Source organism: Myotis yumanensis, unplaced genomic scaffold (genome assembly GCF_028538775.1).
Source record: "Myotis yumanensis isolate MYYU_CA2020_CCGP unplaced genomic scaffold, mMyoYum1.0.hap1 SCAF_16, whole genome shotgun sequence".
Lineage (NCBI taxonomy): Eukaryota > Metazoa > Chordata > Mammalia > Chiroptera > Vespertilionidae > Myotis > Myotis yumanensis.
In genome coordinates this window covers 23010046-23029580 of record NW_027223767.1, presented here as the reverse complement: position 1 = coordinate 23029580, position 19535 = coordinate 23010046, and the positions used below count along the sequence as shown (strand labels likewise).

At 46.6% G+C, this 19535-nt stretch overlaps 1 protein-coding gene across 2 annotated transcripts; it reads right to left on the bottom strand.

Moving 5' to 3' along the window:
• Window positions 1-130: 130 nt before the first annotated feature.
• RNF135 (ring finger protein 135) lies at window positions 131-13711 on the bottom strand. Of its 2 annotated transcripts, XM_070393492.1 has the most exons (6): window positions 13609-13711; window positions 10751-10821; window positions 8936-9079; window positions 5977-6139; window positions 2893-2970; window positions 131-1158 (listed from the first exon to the last, which is right to left on the bottom strand). In XM_070393492.1, exons 1-6 carry the CDS (start codon window positions 13646-13648, stop codon window positions 629-631), a joined length of 1026 nt encoding a protein of 341 aa, XP_070249593.1. In that variant the 5' UTR covers window positions 13649-13711; the 3' UTR covers window positions 131-628. The 2 variants fall into 2 exon arrangements, with proteins under 2 accessions (XP_070249593.1, XP_070249592.1); XM_070393491.1 differs by lacking the exons at window positions 10751-10821; window positions 13609-13711 and adding an exon at window positions 13075-13459.
• Between the last annotated feature and the right edge of the window lie 5824 nt (window positions 13712-19535).

The following is a 19535-nucleotide window of genomic DNA, read 5'->3' as shown; positions in this document are numbered from 1 at the left end:
CATGTGTGGGAGTTAATTCTGGGGTGGTTGGTTGTAAAGGGATGATCAGAAATAAAGACAATTTCAAAGGCCAAAAAAAAAAAAAAAACCACCACTCTCGGGTTCAGTGATTCACTAGGATTGTCAGAACTCAGCAGAACTGTTATACAGTTTATACAGTGAAAAGATACAGATTAAAATCAGCAGTAAAAACAAGACACATAGGGCAGCAGCCAGGAGACACCAATTATCTTCTCCCAGTGGAGTCATATGGACAATTCTTAATTCTCCCAGCAACGATGTGTGACAATGTGCAAGGAGTATTGTCAACCAGGGAAAGTCACGCAGGCCTTGGCATCCAGGTGTTTCAGTGGAGGTCAGTCAGGTAGACAGGCCTCACCAACCAGGTGGCTGACCTTCGTCTCCAGCCTCTCCCAAGGTCAAGTTGATGACACCTCCCGGCCGAAGGCCCCCAGGTGAACGAAGACACTCTTATCAGGCAGGATACTCCAAAGGATTAGAGATTACGTTCCAGGGCCTTTCTTTCTTTGACAGTGCAGAGTTAACCCTTCACTACACAACCCTTAACTTCAGGAGTGGGATTCTTGAAGGCAGAGAAAGAGGACAGGAAACCAAGGTGTTTTAACCTTTATACCTTTACCTGCCTTATAGTCAGAGAGTTTCCGGGAAGTACACCATAGAGCCAGAAGGCAGGGTGCAGGGGCGAGGAGGCGGAGACTGGGCACTCACCCAGAAGTTTCTCCTGATTAGCCACTGAATAGAAGGCAAGCTGCCCCCGCTCGAGGTCCAGCCAGATGCCCACCACCCTAGGTTTTTCTGAGCCGAGGACAGTTTCCTTGGCCATGTGCCACATCGAGAGCTGGCTGGTTCCCTTCCACTCCACGCACCAGGAGTCCCTGGTCCTTCCCAGCATCTGGTTGCGGCTCATCCCCCAGGAAGCCACGCCAATCGCCCAGTGACTGCACTGCTGAGTGTCCACTTCCCAGTACTGCTGCCCAGAAGAGAAGGCTTGGGAGCATAAGACCTGGCAGATTGTAAACCTGGTGTGACTCCCGTCATAAACCTGTGGGATGGGAGTTACAGTCACCTTCCTGCGGTCCTCCGACAGCTCCAGGCTAACGGGCAGGCTCCTCGGGTCAAAGGTTGGACTGACCGCCCCTGAAGAAAAGAAAAAAAACAAGAACATAACCAGCCAGCTCTGACTGTCCCTGCTCAGAGGTCCTCAAAGAGCAAAAGCAGCTTTGTGTCTTTGGGTGTGATAAAGTTGTACTCAGACTGGCATTAATACAGGTATGTCAAACACTTGCTGCTCTCTATACTAGTACATACCCCTGATGTTTGCTAACAATACCCCTTTCCCTCCTTAGCCTCTACTTACCATCAACCTTCTTTCAGGGAGCCCTCCCTGCGTCCCACCCAGCAAAAAGGCACCTCTTGCTTTGCTCGATACCCCCCGTGTCTTAGCTGCTCCCTAATGTACCATCTTCTACCTGGAGCACAGTGACATGACCACGGCTGTCCATCTCTCTCTAGTCATAATACAAGCTTCCTGATTAAGGATCATGTCTTACTCATTTTGTATATTTTATACTGTTTCCTGCTGAGTAAATAGATGTGAATGCCGGAAGCCGGTCCATCCTTGCTGCTTGACACAGTCGCTGCAGGGAAGAAACATCTGCACAGCATATGTTTCAAGGGACCTGGTGTACATGGCATACTGTTCTTAATATGTTTGCTCACCTTCTTGGCACTATGTGTTTTAACCAAGGTCACCTCTCTGAGAAGGTTGTTTCCCCAGGTAGGGATTTTTCCCTGAAGTTAGGGAGGGAATAAAACCCCTTAACTAAATGCCAGGCGGGTAGTTAATCACTTTAACTACGAACAATCACCCTTAAGCTACATAATCTTTACTCCCTGGAATGGAGATAAGAAATGCCCTAACCTTTGAAATAGAAATTGACAGGATTAAAATCAACTGGTATAGCCGAAACCTGTTTGGCTCAATGGATAGAGCGTCAGCCTGTAGACTGAAAGGTCCCAGGTTTGATTCCGGTCAAGGGCATGTACCTGGGTTGCCAGCACATCCCCAGTAGGAGATGTGCAGGAGGTGGCTGATCGATGTTTCTCTCTCATTGATGTTTCTAACTCTCTATCTCTCTCCCTTCCTCTCTGTAAAAAATCAATAAAATATATTTTTTTTAAATTAAAAAAAAATCAACTGGTATAAATATAGATGTAACAAGACAATAAGACACAGAACTTGGCTGGAGATCCTGGCCAGGCTGCTGATCAACTGAACACTGTCTTTGTGTCATTCCTTCTTCAACGACTCTGTCCACACCTTTGGGGACCCCTGGACCTGCTGGGGTTGGACTCCAACATGTGAACACATACATAGCATTTCTACTCTAGGCACACATTTAAACACATTCACTCATCTAACCCTTATGACAATCCCTGGAAGGAAGTAGGACTATTATGTTCTCCATCTTACAGATGAGGGGCCTGGGACCCTGGGAGGTTACCTAACTTATCCAAGATCACAGAGCTAGTGAGCAGGAGCTGGGAGTCAAACCCACACTGTGTGGGTCCAGGATCCGTGCTCTCAGTGACCACTCCAGACTGGGACAGCAGATGGGGGAATGGGCAGTTAGCTGCCTATGGTGGTCCCAGCATGGATGCCCACAGGTGGCCTGAGCTCCCAGTGATCATGGGTCTGGGTTAGCCTGGAATTTGGGAGCTTTTCATTCCCTTTGTCTTTGTAATCAGCTCCCCATGGGAAGGGCTCGTGTGAGGTGGTGGGCCTAGCGGCAGGGAGATGGACACAGCACACTCTCCCAGCTCCCCTCTGCAGCCAGCCGAACGCAAGTTTTAAGCAGACCACATACTTACATTGAACAAACCTGGATGCAAGAAGGCTCTGGTCAGTCTGTGGGCATGAGGAAGAAGACAGACCTCCTGGGAGTTTAACTAAGAAATAAAAAAAAATGGGAGGGGGGAAAAGTTGCATTTTATAAAAGCAAGTAGACGGTATCTAAGCATCATGATCAGAGCAATGGCTTGTCTTCCGCAGCAGCAGCAGCAGCAGCAGCAGCAGCACCTTTAGCATCAGGGCGAGACCAGGCAGTGCAGCCAGCTCAGGGTCGTTCAGCCCCATGTTCTCACTGGGCCTTTTCCCACCATTTCCTCCCTGAACTCTAAACCCGTTGCTGGCTCCTTGTTCGTCTCTATGTTCTAAGAACCAAGCCTAGTGTCAGGTATCTGGGAAATGTATTTAGCAAATAAATTAACTAAGACAGTTCCAGGAGACAACAGTGCCCTGACATCCAGAATATTCACGAATATTCTGCTTTGTTTTTATTTTATTTTTTAATATTTTTATTGATTTCAGAAAGGAACAGAGAGGAAGAGGGAGAGAGAAATATCAATGATGAGAGAGTATCATTGATCGGCTTCCACCTGCATGCCCCACACTGGGGATCAAGCTTGCAACCTGGACATGTGCCCTGGACCGGGAATCAAACCATGACCTCCTGGTTCATAGGGTGATGCTCAACCACTGAGCCACACTGGCTGAGCTCAATGCTTTAAACTGTTATAAAAACTGGGAAACGTGAGTTGGTGTGAGATTCATCTCAACTCATTGACACCTCCTACTTCCTTCTCAATGTACTAAAGTTCAACTGTTAACTTAAAGCTACTGTGTGCTTCCAATGCCCACATAGTAGGTAGAAGAAGAGAAAGTAAAGGAAATGTCACAGTGCGGACTATGAAGGTAAAATCTTCCCCCATTTGTATCTTCTTGTTGCTGTTAATCCCACAGAGGATATTTTTCCATTGATATTTAGAGAGAGTGGAAGGGAGGGGGAGAGACACACAGAGAGAAACATTGATTGGTTGTCTCCAGCACACACCCTTACTAGGGCCGGGGATCAAGCCTGCCACCAAGATATGGGCCCTTGATCAAAATCAAACCTGGGACCCGTCAGTCTGCAGGCTCTATCCACTGAGCCAAGCTGGCTAAGGCCAGGCTTTTTCTTTTTTTAAAAGTAACCAGGATCCCTGGGGAATATTAAATAATAATATAGCACTATTCTGTTTAAGTAAAATTGTTCTGCATAAAATGTGATTTCCATGGCAGCACGTGGAGTACTTACATAGGGGCAAAGGAAAGCACTGTGACGAGCCAGTCAAATTGTTTGAAGAACACTATCTATTGTCTTTAAAACAATCCTGTGAGCCCGGCTGGCGTGGCTCAGTGGTTGAGCATCGACCTATGAACCAGGAGGTCACGGTTCGATTCCCCAGTCAGGGCACATGCCTGGGTTGCAGGCTTGATCCCCAGTGCGGGGCGTGCAGGAGGCAGCCGATCCATGATTCTCTCTCATCATTGATGTTTCTGTCTCTCTCTCCCTCTCCCTTCCTCTCTGACATCAATAAAAATATTTAAAAATAAATAAATTAAATAAATAAAACAATCCTGTGACATCCCAGGTGGTTTGGCTCAATGGCTAGAGCATCAGCTTGCAGACTAAAGGATCCCAGGTTCAATTCCTGATCAAGTGCACATGCCTGGGTTGTAAGCTCAGTCCCCAGTAAGGGGCATGCAGGAGGCAGCCGATCCAATTCTCTCTCATCATTGATGTTTCTTTCTCTCTCTCTCTCTCTCTCTCTCTCTCTCTCTCTCTCTCCCCCCTCCCTCCCTCTCTTCCTCCCTCCCTCCCTCTCTGTCTCCTTCTCTCCCTCTCCCTTCCTTCCTCTCTTTGAAATAAATTTTTAAAAAAATATGACAACTTCAGGGAATGATGTTTCAGGATATGGGTGTATATCAGATCCTTTGCTTTAAAAATGTTCTGGACTGGTCCAAATAGCCAAAAACAACATAATCACTAAGAAATAACTATATTGTACTTGCTAAGGCATACTTAAATGTTATAAATTGAATTTTTAAAGAATACTATAAGATGTATGCTTCATTCCTCAAAAAATTAAAAGAGAAATTACCATATGATCCAGCCATTCCACTTCTGGGGATACAGTCAAAAGAACTGAAAGCAGGAACTTGAAGCGATATTTGCACACCCATGTTCACAGCTGTGTTATTCACAGTAGCCAAGAGGTGGAAGCAGCCCAGTGTCCATTGTCAGTTAAATGGATAAACAAAATGCACTATATGCATACAATGGAATATTGCTCAGCCTTGAAAAGGAAGAAAATTCTGACACATGCCACAACAGCGATGACCCTTGAAAACATTATACTAAGTGAAACAAGGCCAGTCATAAAAAGGCAATAGCTGTGTGATTCCACTTACATCTGGTACCTAGAACAATCACACTCATAGAAACTGGAAGTGAATGTGGAGTGGGGAGTTCCTGTTTAAACAACAGTATAGAGTTTCAGTTTTGCCTAATTAAAAAGATCTGGAGCTTGGTTGTACAACAAAGTCAATGTACTTAACACTACTAGACTGTATGCTTAAAAATGGTTAAGATGGTGGGTTTATGGAAATGAACCTGCCACCTCAGCATGTGCCCTGATCGGGAATTGAACCTGCAACCTTTCGGTGCATGGGATGACGCTCAACCAACGGAGCCACACTGGCCAGGACATAAAGTTGAAGGTTTTATTAAATAAAGGCATTTACTAGTTAAAAATGAAAAGCGGCCTATTTCTGAATCACCTCCGATAGATAACACAGATGAATTGTAAGCCAGCAAAGTCTGGTCCGGACTGATGTACGGGTCTTAGAAAATGAGTTTCTATCTCATCAAGGGCCTGTGTTCCATTACAACTCCAGTCACTTCCAAAAACATAGCCAGCCACAAAATACCTCAACCCCTTCTCTCCTCACATACACTACAGTGACATGCAGTGGGGCCCTGGGTCACATCCCCAGTCAACAAAGCCATGGTACACTCTGCCTTCCCCCCAACTTCCCTACTTAACCCTCCTCTCCAAATAAACTCAACTCACCCTGCCTTTGTTCTTCAGGCGGCTCTTTCCCCGGGAAGTTTTCTTGCAATTTCCTCCGGATGTCTTCTAGGTCATGTAGAATGTCTCTCATTTTGTCCTCAGCTGTGTTGGAAGTCGCTAGCTTTGGAGAAATCAAGGAATGGTCCACCCCACCAGAAAAAGCCTATTGATGAAGCATTAAAAAAAGAAAAGAGAAGAAGCAGCCAGGTAGGTAGCTTGGTGTAAAAAAAAAAAAAAAAAAGAAAAAAGAAAAAGATTTAAAAAAAGAAAAGAAAGTCTCCCAGGAATGCATCAAATAGTATACTCCAGTGTTGCAACCCATCTATAATTTTCCACTTACCTCCTAACGAGTTTTTAAAACATAATGAGGCCCTCAAAATACACACTTTGAAAATAATCTGGAGTAGTACATAGTACAGCAGAAATATTAAAGAGTGGGGGGGGGGGGTGATGGATGATTTTCACTTACTTTCTTTAAACAGCTATGTATTTTCTCGTCCTTTTGTACAATAAATATCAATTTCTTAAGTAATACTAAAACAAGTCAAAAGTTCTTAGGCCCATATAATTTACAAAGTAAATAATACAGATAGCCACTGAGCTAAGCCACAAAGGCTAGACTCATCTTCCCCAGACTGCTATCATGATCGCATATACCTTCTCACCCAGGCCCCGCTCTCTGGGGCCTCCAACACGTGCTCACGGATTTTCTTGCACTTCAGGTCCTATGAGTCCCCAACACAGCCTCCCATCCGCTACTTCCCACCTCCAGCACCAGCACCGGACTTTCCTTCCCCACTTTGCATAAGCCACCGCCCACTTTTTTCACCAATTGTAACAGTAGCAGGCACCACTTACTGAGTTCCTTCCACTGCTCACCTCGAATTTGCATAACAACCTTCCAAGGTGGGTTTATTATCCCCATTTTGCCAAAGAAGAAGCAAACGTTCATGAAGTTTAGCTAAAACTTGCCATAGTTCATTGTTATTGCCCTACATTTTCTCATTGCTAAGCTCTTTTTTTATACACCATCCCTTTCAATCCCATCAGGTAGAAACCTGAGATTCAGAGAGATGAAATGACTTGCCCAAGCTCATAATACTAATGTTACATCCCTAAAGTCCCACATATTCACCCATTCAGTGGGATACAAGGGTGAACAAAAGAACAAAAGCCCTCAAGGTCTCCACCCTCATGATGCTTAGAGTCCAGGGCCAGAGAAGAGGGAGGGCAGACATGAGTAAATTGTGGCTGTGCTAACGGCTGCCCATGGAAGTTACATGGAGTCATGAGAGCGAGCGCCTCTAATAGGGGGATGTGACCTGTTCAAGGAAAGCAGTGAAGGATTTTCCAGGACAGTGATGAACTCCTTGGGGTCTGAAGGATGAGCAGGCATTCCCTAGGTGACAGGGCGAAAGAACATTCCATGGAGTGCGCCCTGTGGTGGGGGAAAGTGTGACAACACCCTGGAGGGACAGACGTGGGCCAGCACGGCCGGGACCTGAAGAGCCAGGAAGAGCTGGGTGAAATGAGATGGGAGAGGAGGCAGGGACAGAATCCTGCAAGCTCTTGTTGGTTCTGTGAGGATGAATCCTGCACAACAGATGCCATTGGAGTGTCTTAAGTGTTTGAGTTACATGATCAGATCTGCACTTGAGAGGGTCACTCTGATGACGCCGAGGACAGCAGACTAGAGGGGGCAGAGTGGAGCAATTAGGAGGCTACTAGAGAAATCCAGGCAAGACGTGATCATAAGCTTGGATTAGAGAAGTCTCAAGGGAGCTCAGGAGTAGTAAATAGAGCCCAGCCAGGGTGATTCAGTAGTTGAGCGTTGACCTGTAAACCAGGAGGTCATGGTTCGATTCCCGGTCAGGGCATATGCCCAGGTTGTGGGCTCCATCCCCAGTGTAGGGTGTGCAGGAGGCAGCCAATCAATGATTTCCTCTCATCATTGATGTTTCTGTCTCTCTCTCTCTCCCTCTCCTTTCCTCTCTGAAATACATAAAAATATATTTGAAAAAATTAAAAAAGAAAAGAGTAGTAAACAGATTCGAGAGATGTTTTGGCAGGTGAGGGAGGGGGTGCATGATTCTCAGGTTTCTGGCTTGTGCCCTTGGAAGAATAACGAGCAGTCAGATGGGGAATTCCCCCTGAGGAACAGTTTGGGGCATGTTAGGTGTCATGTGCCTTTGTGACACTAAGAGGCGACTATGAGAAGGAAAACACCAGCCTAGAGCTCAGAGAAGTGGCCGGGCTGGAGCTGTTTGTGCCAATTAAAGCCATGGGTGTGGGGAAGAGAAAGGGACCCACGGATGAGCCTTGAGGAATCCCAACGTTTCACTGCTAAGCAGAGAGAGTGAGCCTGCAAAACAGACTGGAAAGGAGCAGCCAGAGAGAAACGGGAAGGCTCGTGGGCAGAAGCTGAGGAAAAGGCAAGCTTCAAGGACGAAGGTGTGGTCACCCGTGCCAAAGGCCATTGAAGGCGTGGCTCAGTGTTGAGCATCGACTTATGTGCCTGGAGATCACAGTTCAATTCCCGGTCAGGGCGCATGCCGGTGTTGCAGGCGCAATCCTCAGTGTGGGGCGTGCAGGAGGCAGCTGATCAATGTTCTTTCTCATCATTGATGTTTCTATCTCTCTCTCCTCCCTTTCCCTCTGAAATCAATAAAAATATGTAATTTAAAAAAAAAAAAGATGAGGACTAGAATGTCTGCAGGATTTACGTAGAGGCCACTGGTGGTCTTAGAGCTGGTTAGGTGGAGTGAACAGGATGGAACCTAGGCCTCTTGAAGCTTCCCTATCAAACCTCCAGGCCTCCCTGTTTGGTAGTCCAGCGAAGGGGAAAGCGCAGAGCCTTACTGCATCCTTCAGCTGCAAACACGTTCATGCTGCCCCAGTTGGGAGCTGTCCCCAGCCCCTGTCTCCTGCCACACCCTTTCCTCTCCGCGCTTGAGCCTACCATGCCCAGGACGTTCAGTTTGTTCTCAGGCCCAGATTCTGGGAGCTGCCTCTGCTTCTGAAGGCTCCTGACGATGTCCACAAGCCGTTCCACCAGCTCTGCCAGCTCCCGACCAGCTTCTGGGATGCTCTTCGGTGCCGCCGCCTTTAAAAGAGCAAAGCAGAATCCAAAGCTGGACCCAGGAATCAGCTCTACATAGAGTGTGCAGCCTGGATACAGGAACAGGCAAGGACGCGACGGAAACATTCAGAGGACAAGAAGGGAGGCTCCCCAGACCTTTTGCAAGCCCTTTTCCCTTACTGATCGTCCTGTGGCCATAAGAGGAAAGCGGAGTCCATCCGTGGGATGGAGGGGGAGGGGGAATGGGAGTAAAGTGTGAAGGGAAGCCTAGGGCCATTATGAACAGGGGAAGTCAGAGAAGACATGGGTGTGAACCTGGCAGGGTAGGTGACAGCTGATAGAGTGAGTGGTGCAGTGGAAGGCATGTGGCTCAGGCTCAAGCTCCACTCTTGCCTCTGATTCATCCTATGTCCTGACCAGGCTTTTCAGAAATGAAAGTGACATCCCTCCTTCTCTCCCATAGGGAAAAAGATCTGCCTAGCTGTTCACTGTGAAAGGATCTTGGAGATTTCAGTGATGTACAGATGAAAGCTTTTTTGTTTATTGGCATCTCTAGCATTACAAAATACATTCCACCCGGCCAGCGTGGCTCAGTGGTTAAGTGTTGACCTATGAACCGGGAGGTCACGGTTTGATTCCTGGTCAGGACACATCCCTGGGTTGCTGGCTCGGTCCCCAGTGTGGGGCGTGACGTAGGCAACCGATCAATGATTCTCTCTCATCACTGACATTTCTATTTCTCTCTCCCTCTCACTTCCTCTCTGAAAACAATCAAATTAAATATTTTTAAAAAACATTCAGAAGAGAGTGCTAAACAACTCCACTTAAAGGGCTTAGTCTGCTCAGCTGCCCAGCTGGGAGTGGGAGTAAGCTTTGCAGCCAACATATTTTGGCAACAACCTCACGATCTGATGACAGTCGACAGAGGCAGCCTGGGCACAGACCACAATGGAGAACTCCGCATCCCCTCCAAAAGGGGTGGTTCTACATAGAGTCACAGAAATGTAAGGCGTTCGTCACTCAACTGTGAATCAACCAGAGTTTTTTATAACTTTGTTTTGACATCTGTCATATTTTAAATTTTGCTGGAGCCTCAAAAACTGGGATTGACCCAGGGCCTTTTTCATCTCTTAAATAGCCCTGATGTCCCTCAAAATAGCATGTGTTTTGGCAGGTGTCAGCAGGCTACTTTAGAGAGGGGGGTGACTGACCCTTGCTAACACTGTTTGCTCTTAAAGGTCCAGGCCCCACTCCTAAATATTCAAGCAGTAGGAACTCTTGTAGAGGAAATCTTATCCAGGCACCTGAGGAAATTAAAGACTTTAAAAAATACATGCATTGCTTTTTCTGTCCATAAGAGAAATACACACTTATTGTGGCTAATTTAAAAAATGCAGAGAATGAAAAAGAAGAAATGTTTTAAATCATCTAATATCCTACCATCCAAAGATAATCATTTTAATTTAAAAGCCAATGGAAAGGATATTCAATCACTATAAACTATATTAACAAAGAGTTTTAAGAAGCTGTTAGATAATGCTGTATTATCTAAAATAGAGAGCAGTCTTTATTCATAATTGGGGAAAAATAGAAGCAACCTATATGTCCATCAAAAGGTGAATGGATAAATTGTGGTATATCTATGCAATGAATATTATTGAGCAATAACAAAAAATGAGCTATCAAGCCACACACCTTCATTTTGCTTTGTGAAAGAAGCCAGTCTGAAAAGGCTAGATACTGTATGATTCCAACTATATGACATTCTGGAAAAGGCAAAGAGATGGTAAAAAGGTCAGTAGCTGCCAGAGATTGGCTCGGGGATACACACAGGAGGAGCACAGGGGATGTTCCGGGCAGTAACACTGCATGGTGACCAAAACTGTAGATCCATGACCTGAGACATTAATCAAAAGCCACTGAACTGCACAACACGAAGAGTGAACCCTGATGTAAACTGTGGACTTTAGTAAATAACAATGGATTAATATTGGTTCATCAATTGTGACAAATGTACCACATTAATGCAAATTGTCAATAACTGCAGAAACTGTGAGGGGTACACAGGAACTTCCTGTACTATCTGCTCAATTTCCTGTAAACCTAGAACTGCTCTAAAAAATAATGTCTATTAATTCATTAAAAAAAAAAAAACAGACATACCCTGGTTATACAACAAGACCTCAGCTCTGTTTAAAAGGACTCAAGAGCCCTGACTGGTTTGCTCAGTGGATAGAGCGTCGGCCTGCGAACTCAAGGGTCCCAGGTTCGACTCCTGTCAAGGGCATGTACCTTGGTTGTGGGCACATACCCAGTAGGGAGTGTGCAGGAGGCAGCTGATCGATGTTTCTCTCTCATCGATGTTTCTAACTCTCTATCTCTCTCCCTTCCTCTCTGTAAGAAATCAATAAAATATATTTAAAAATAAAAATAAATAAATAAATAAATAAAAGGACTCAAGAGAACAACAAAAGGGTAGAGTGGGCAGCTCCAAGTTCTCACCCCAGCCCCCACACAGAAACATCGAAAAACAAGCAGAAACTGTCAGAACTCTGGAAAACACTGTTTCTAAGAAGAGCAACCGGGCATAGCTCAGTGGTTGAGCATTTAACCTACGAACCAGGAAGTCCTGGTTCGATTCCTGGGTTGCTGGCCCTATCCCCATTGGGGTGTATACAGGAGGCAGCCAATCAATGATTCTCTCCCATCATTGATGTTTCTATCTCTCTCTTCCTCTCTAAAATCAATTTTAAAAAATATTTTTTAAAAAAAAAAGAAAAGAAAGAAAAAGAGAAACCTGGCAGTAGAAAAGCACTGTGGTGTTTTTACTTGTCCTTGCCCCACTCCCCACTGGCTCAGTAGCATAATCAAGATTCCTCGCACGGGGCTCTGGTCCTGTTCTGGAGGAGCAGCACACACCTTACTCACAAACTGTCGTGTACGTCTGTTCTAACCGGGCTGCCGGCTGCCCCAAGGAGTGGCACAGGGTACTCATCTTCGTTTCACCTGACTCGGAGCTCAGGCCGAAAAAGCAGATGCTGCAAGCTGAACTACAACATGCCAATGTCTAGGGCAAAAGATTATGGTGGAAACACCTAAGTGCCAGAGCAAAAGCTGGAGGAACCGGACCCCTCCTACTTTGAAAATAGATACTTGCACACCAACGTTCACTACAACATCCCTCACAATAGCCAAACGGTGGGAACAATGCAGATGCGCATGGATGGATGGACGGATTTTTTAAAGTGTGGCCTATACATACAAGGGAATGATGAAAGGAATGAAGTCTGGGCACATGGTACAACGTGAACGAACCCTGGAAACATTATGGTAAGGGAAGGAAGCTAGACACAAAGGGACAGATACTGTAGGGTCCCATTTATATGAAATATCTAGAGTAGGCAAAATCACGGAGACAGTAGGCAGGTTAGAGGGGACCAGCGGCTGGAGCTGGGAGCGAATGAGAAGTTAATGCTTGGTGAGCACAGAGCTTGTGTGTGTGGTGAGGAAAAGGTTCTGGAAATAGCGGTGATGGTTGCACAACATTGTAAAAACAACTAAAGCCCCTAAGTTACACCCTTAAAAATGGTTAACCTGGCAAATTTCGTATATACAAAAACATTATTAGAGAGACAGATGTGGAAAGACTGGAAAGAAGCGGAACTCCATGCCAAGAAGTACAGTGGGGCCTTGACTTGCGAGTGTCCCGACTAACGAGTTTTTCCGAGATAGAGCCCTCTCTCCGCCGATTTTTTGCTTTGAGTTGACCGAGTAATTTGAGTTAACGAGCTCCGTCACGGAACGAATTAAACTCGTAAGTCAAGGCCCCACTGTATAGCAGCGAGGTTGAAAGGATTTCAGATTTGAATTATTTTTTCTGCTTCTTCATATTTTTCTAAAACTTTCCAAAGAGCAGGTTCTACTTTTAAATGGAGAAAAGTAAACTGAAAGCAGAAAGGATGCGGGAGGAAGCGCCATGGAGAGCAGGCTGGTTGGAAGCCAGGGTCCCGCCACCCTACCCGGGGCTGCGCGGCGGGGCGCGGGGGTCCGGGTCCGGGCCCGGGGGCGGGGCGCGGGGTCCCGCCCGGGGCGCCCCCCAGCTCGCCCAGCGCGCGGCTGTACTTGTCCGCCAGGTCCTGCAGCAGCGTGTTCTTCCGCAGCCGCAGCGGCTGCGCCGCGCCCTCGCGGCAGGTGGGGCAGGACCAGCGGCGCCCCGCGCCCCACAGGCCCTGCAGGCAGGCCCGGCAGAAGCTGTGGCCGCAGGGCAGCGTGACGGGCCAGGCCAGCAGCCCCTGGCAGATGATGCAGCCCAGGTCGTCCTCCGCCAGCCACACGGGCACCGTCTGGCCGTCATCCAGGCTCGCCATGGTCCCGGGCCACCGGCCGGAAGCAGGGCCACCCGGGGACGCCGCCCGCTGCGACGTCTCCTCCGGCTCCTCCCTCGCCCTTCCTCTCCCCTCCCTTCCCCTCCCCTCGCGGCCTCCTCCCCGCCGGGTGGCGGTCCCGCCCGCGCTGCTGTCCAGTCTCCGCTCCTGCGGAAAGCGGACTCTCACCGCGGCTCCTGCGCTGGGAAACCGGCTCGCCCCAAACCATTAGGACCCGCTGATGCCCCCAAGATTCCCTCCTGCTTGAGGTCCTCCCGTTACAGTGCCATCCCGACAGCTCTGGGGAGAAGAAAAGAGAGAGGATTCGATTCCAGACTCTTAAGAGAATGTGTCCACTAGGTGTCACCCAGCCCCTTAACAAGCAGTGAGGAATTAAAGAAGGCGCAGCGCACAAGGTTAGGACCTAAAACAGTACGTACCGTATAGGAAGTGACATACTTTAAAAATACAAGGGTATCCCTCACGGTTTGGCTCAGTGGATAGATAGAGCGTCGGTCAAGCACATGTACCTGGGTTGCGGGCACATCCCCAGTAGGGGGTGTGCAGGAGGCAGCTGATCGATGTTTCTAACTATCCCTCTCTCTTCCTCTCTGTAAAAAATCAATAAAATATATATATTTTAAAAAATACCAGTGTAGCCATGACCGGTTTGGCTCAGTGGATAGAGCGTCGACCTGCGGACTGAAGGGTCCCGGGTCGGGGGCATATACCTTGGTTGCGGGCACATCCCCAGTAGTGATTGTGCAGGAGGCGGCTGATGGATGTTTCTCTCTCATCCATGTTTCTAACTCTCTGTCCCCTTCTCTTCCTCTCTGTAAAAAATCAATAATATATATATATTTTTAAAAATACCAGTGTAGATCTGGAGAGTATTATGCTAAGCAATATAAGCCAGTCAGAGAAAGGTATGTATCACATGATTTCACTCATATGTGGAATCTAACGAACAAAATAAAATGATGGACAAAATAGATCCAAAGACATAGAAGCATGAAACAGACTGTAGAATCTCAGAGGGAAGGCGGGGCTGGGTGGGTGGGTGGGTGGGTGGGAAGAGATCAACCAAAGGACTTTTATGCATATATGAATAACCCATGGACACAGATAATCGGGTGGTGAAGGCCTGGGGTGGGGGTGGGGACAGGGGGGCGAGCTGGAGGGGGCTCATGGAGGGAAACGGGGACATATGTAATACTTCCAACAATAAAGATTAATTTAAGAAAAATACCAGTGTTCGGGCTCCCCTCCCAGAGAGTCTGATTTAATTGTCTGAGATGGAGCCCCGGCACTGGTATTTTAAACACACACACACACACGATGAGTCAAACTTGCAAAGCTGAGTTAGCCTAGAATTTAAAAATCCCTAGTACACACACACACAAAAAAAATTAAAAACAAAAAAGAAAAAAAATCCCTAGTACAAAGCAGGATTGTGCCGCTGCCTCCTTACTGCCCTCTGCTGGCTGGAAGCACATTACCCAACAGGCATCCTGGTGAAAGCACTAGAAAGTCTGTTTTCTTGCAGCTTGCACACCTGGTTCCAGTGGGGCTGGCTTTCTTCCTCCTCTCTTACTCCAGTCCTAAGCGCATTGCAACCAGAAAACGTTGAAGCTGGAAGAGCATCAAATCCTCTCCAAAGACCCAGAGGCAAAAGAACTTCCAGGCTTGCATAGCAATAACTGAGTGGCAGAGACCAGAACCCACCTCCCTCTGATCTGTTGAAATGAACTAATACTGTCTTATACTTTACCCCCATCTTACATGGTCTCAAAGTCGGTACCAGATAATACAAGTCTGTGGCTATTTCCTGTTGGTGTGTTTTGGTTTGTTGGGTTTTGGGGGGGCGGGGGGCGGGGGGGGCGGAGCGGGAGGGTGAAAGAATTCATACTGAGCGTCAAGAGAGATGCAGACAGAAAGTTTACTTTCCCTGAAGGGAAAGGGCCAGTGCATTGCTATTCAATACAAGGCAAGAAACAGAAAGTGGCTCCCCTTTTAAAGCCTTGGCTACAGTTGCTAGGCGATAAGAAAGGAAAGAGGATTGGGGGCTGAAATTAAGCAGATAAATTAAACGAACTTTGAAAAGTTTGTTTGCTTTTTTAGGAGATAGTCTAGGCAGCTGTTCTAAAGAAGTGTCTTATCAGTATTTTTCTGACCCTGGAAAACATGTAAAAGTTATTAAGAGTTCAAAAGAGGCTTGTTTGAAGAGGGTGACATAGGGGGGAACTTTCTACTAACTAGAGACTTCTTGATGCAAATTATCCCTGAGGTGTAAAAATAGCTGGGAGGAGGAGTATGCAAAAATGTAGCCTTGAGCATAACTTATCTCATCTTGCAGTTTGAACAGAGGGGCTGTTTGAATCAGAGGAGCTAACAATCTTGGGATTTAAGAACTAGGTGCTTCTCATAAGTTGTAGAAGGCTACAGCAAAAAAAAAAAAAAGAAGAAGAAGAAAAAGAAAAAAAGAAAGGCCCACTTTTCTGTCCTTACATTTCCAATACTGGAAATTGCAAGTAATAGTCAATAAAGCATATCTTTTAGTGCTGCTCATCAAAGTTTCCAACTCTTTCCCTTTCTAGGCACCTGGTAGGATTGGCACTTCCCTGGCCCACCTGAAACACACAGAAATACTACTTAACTTCCCATCAGCTTAAAAAGCTAGTGAGTATCATTGTAATCTCTTTCTGCCAGCTGCCCTGACATGGATATGAAGCCAGCGTGTGGTGGCCTGAGTCTCTAAGTGGCTACGATGAGCAGACACCCTGCCAACCCACACTAGGACGTGGAGTAAAGGAGAGAAATAAACTCGGGATATGTTAACTGAGGTTTAGTGGGTGCTCGTTGCTGCAGCAGAACCTAGCCTACCCTGACAGATGAATAGTTGACCTCTGAGCAACCGTAAACTCTGTCCTCTATTTTTTAATCAGTGAGACGGCAGGTTTCCATCAGAGTTTTAGTGACCCTCTGAGGCACTCACAGGGGCCTGCCCTTAAGTGAACATCGAAACAATGAAAAACGCACCCTTGCTTTCTAGTGGCCACTTCTCTCAGTTTCGTCCTGCTTCGGGTTATTTTCCAGGGCCTTCGGATCATTGCTTTGTCACAGTCTGTACAGAGTTTCAAATTGTCACCTGTGGAATGGTTGTTCTGAATTAGCTACTCCACCACCGGGAAGCAGACCCTGCTCCAGTCTAACCTGTTCTCACTCCTTCCCTTCCCAACGACCTGTACTCCAGCCATAGTTGACCATTTGAAGTTTCCAGAACAGGCCATGTTCTCTCTTATCTGTGGGCCTTTGTACACACTTCTTTGTCCTCCTCCCCCCACCCTAACCCAAGTATCTTCTATTCATTCTTTAGGACTCAGCATAAATATACCTCTTCATTCAGCAGGACTGACTCAAGTAAAAGAAACTTCCTTGTTCTAACCAGTCAAAAGGGAGAAGAGGATTTAATGTAAGAGTACAGAGGAGTCTTCGGGGAATCCAATGACCGAGATCCAGCCAGGCCTTCGAGACCAACTAAAACCAGGCATCCCATTTCATTGGGACTTTATCTCCATCCCTTGTGTCTGTTCTCTGCCCTTCTGAGGGGCTTCTAAGAACCCACATTTCTCTCAAGTAGCTTGTTACTGTCTATTTCTCTTTCTTCCCCCTCTAGACCGTAGGTTCCTTGAGGGCAGAACTGTGCCTTTATTTCTCCATCCTCAGAACTTAGCAGAATACAACCAACAGAGCTTACAGGAGGGGGAAAAGGCAGACAAGTAACCTGACCCTTAACATACAACCCAGGAGGTATTGAAACCGGCGTTTTCAAGGTGTTTTAGGAGCCAGAGGAGGAAGCAGCCCCTCTCTATTGGGCGTCAGGAAGACTCAGAAATGACACCTGATGCTGCTGCTTGTCCTCTGACGGCGGGGAGGGGGGATCCCCAACGAAAAATAACACAAAAAGCAGAGAATCTCTTTAAGAGCCTCCCAACCCTCTAGGTCTCCACCAAAATGAAGAGGGAACACCTAGTGTCTTTCTACACATCCCTTGGAGGGACAAATCGTAAAGCAGAGACCTTGGTGGTCGACTTCGGCCTCACTTCAGCCTTTCCAGCTTTCTTTCAGTTCTCTTTGCCCTCTTCCGGTCTTGGAACATTGTCTTGCCTCAGCCTAGAGCAGCGGTTCTCAACCTGTGGGTCGCGAGCCCTTTGGGGGTCAAACGACCCTTTCACAGGGGTCGCCTAAGACCATCGGAAAACACATATATAATTACATATTGTTTTTGTGATTAATCACGATGCTTTCATTATGTTCAATTTGTAACAATGAAAATACACCCTGCATATCAGATATTTACATGACGATTCATAACAGTAGCCAAATTACAGTTATGAAGTAGCAACGAAAATAATTTTATGGTTGGGGGTCGCCACAACATGAGGAACTGTATTAAAGGGTCGTGGCATTAGGAAGGTTGAGAACCACTGGCCTAGAGGGTTTTCCTCACCCTCGTCCTTTTGACTCACCTCTCAAGAGCTTTAAGGTTTCAACTTCAACATCACTTTTGGGAGCAGGAGGAGGCTCCCCACTCCCCCTCAGCTAGGAGAAACCAACCGTATTGCCACGTGCTCCCAGAGTGGCCTGTCCTTCCTCTTCCTCGGCCTCCCCTGTGGAAAGGTGGCCTCCAGCAGCCTGTGATTGGTGACAGCAGGGACCACGTCATCTGGCTCCTGCCTATGCCCAGGGCTTGGCACAGAGCCCGGCACCTCGGAGGTTGGCTCAGAAATACTTGTTGCTTCCATTGCATTTCAATAGTTAGTACCATTTCCTCATTTGAATGGGGAAAACTGGGGCACAGAGGTGGGGAAGTGAGACCTGACACGTGGGTTGATAGCTCCCTGCCCTGGGCTCCTGGTGGAGTTGTCTGCCTGGCTGCCTTCTCTCCTCCCAGAGCTGTGATGAGCAATGCGGACATCATTTTTTTGTATCATCTAGGCTTTTATGTCTTCTAAAATGTGCACAAAGATGGAACATTGTTGATTCCTGAAGAGAAAACACTATTTTTAGCAGTGAACCGTGGATGTGGGTTTTTGTTTTGTTTTTTATGTTTTAAAACATCCACTTCGTTGTGTGTCGTTCCATATACCAAAAGGTTGCGGGGTTGGTTAGATTCCCGGTCGGGGTACAGGCCCAGGTTTCCTGCTGAATCCCCAGTAGGGGATGGGTAGGAAGCAGCCAATTGATGTTTCTCTCTCTCCCTTCCTCTCTCTCTCAAGTCGATAAAAACATATTTTTTTTAAAATGTTCCCCTAAGCTTTTAATTTGAACATGGTTTTATTAATTTTAGAGAGAGAAGAAGGGAGGGGCATAGACAGATAAAAACATTGATGAGAGAGAAACATGGGAATCTGGCGACTTCTTGATTCATGGCTCAATGCTCAACCACTGAGGCACACTGGCTGGGCTCAACACTCAAATCTATAGAAAGTTTGCATGAACAGGGCAATACAAACCTATCTATACTTCATCTACATCAGCAACTTTCAACACAGGTGCTGCCACAAAAAATTTTAAACATGCAATACCTGACTATTTGGTCAGGGGCACTGACCTCTTTTCCCTTAGATAGTCAAATAAAAAAAAAATGACAACAGCCAACACAGTAATAGTCATCTGATGTGAATGAATCAAAATTATACCTTGTTTTGGTCAGATCAGTAAAAAGTATAATATGTAAGGGTTTTTTGATATTTTTTGAGAGAGAGAGAGAGAGAGAGAGAGGGGAAGGGAGAGGGAGAGAAACATCGATGTGAGAGTGAAACATCGATCCACCACCTTCTGCACACCCCCTATTGGGGATCAAGCCCACAACCCAGGCACGTGCCCTGACTGGGAATTGAACTGGCAACTTCTCGGTGCCCATGATGATGTCTAACCAACTGAGCCACACCAGCTGGGACAAAAAGAATAATCTATGTTTTGGTGTGTCACAGAATTTTAGTAATTAGTGTATGTGTGTCAAAAGATTAAAAAGGTTGAAAACTGCTGATCTAGATTCAACAGTTGCTAACATTTTACATAGCAGCTCTGTCTCTCTCCCCAGATATATTTAT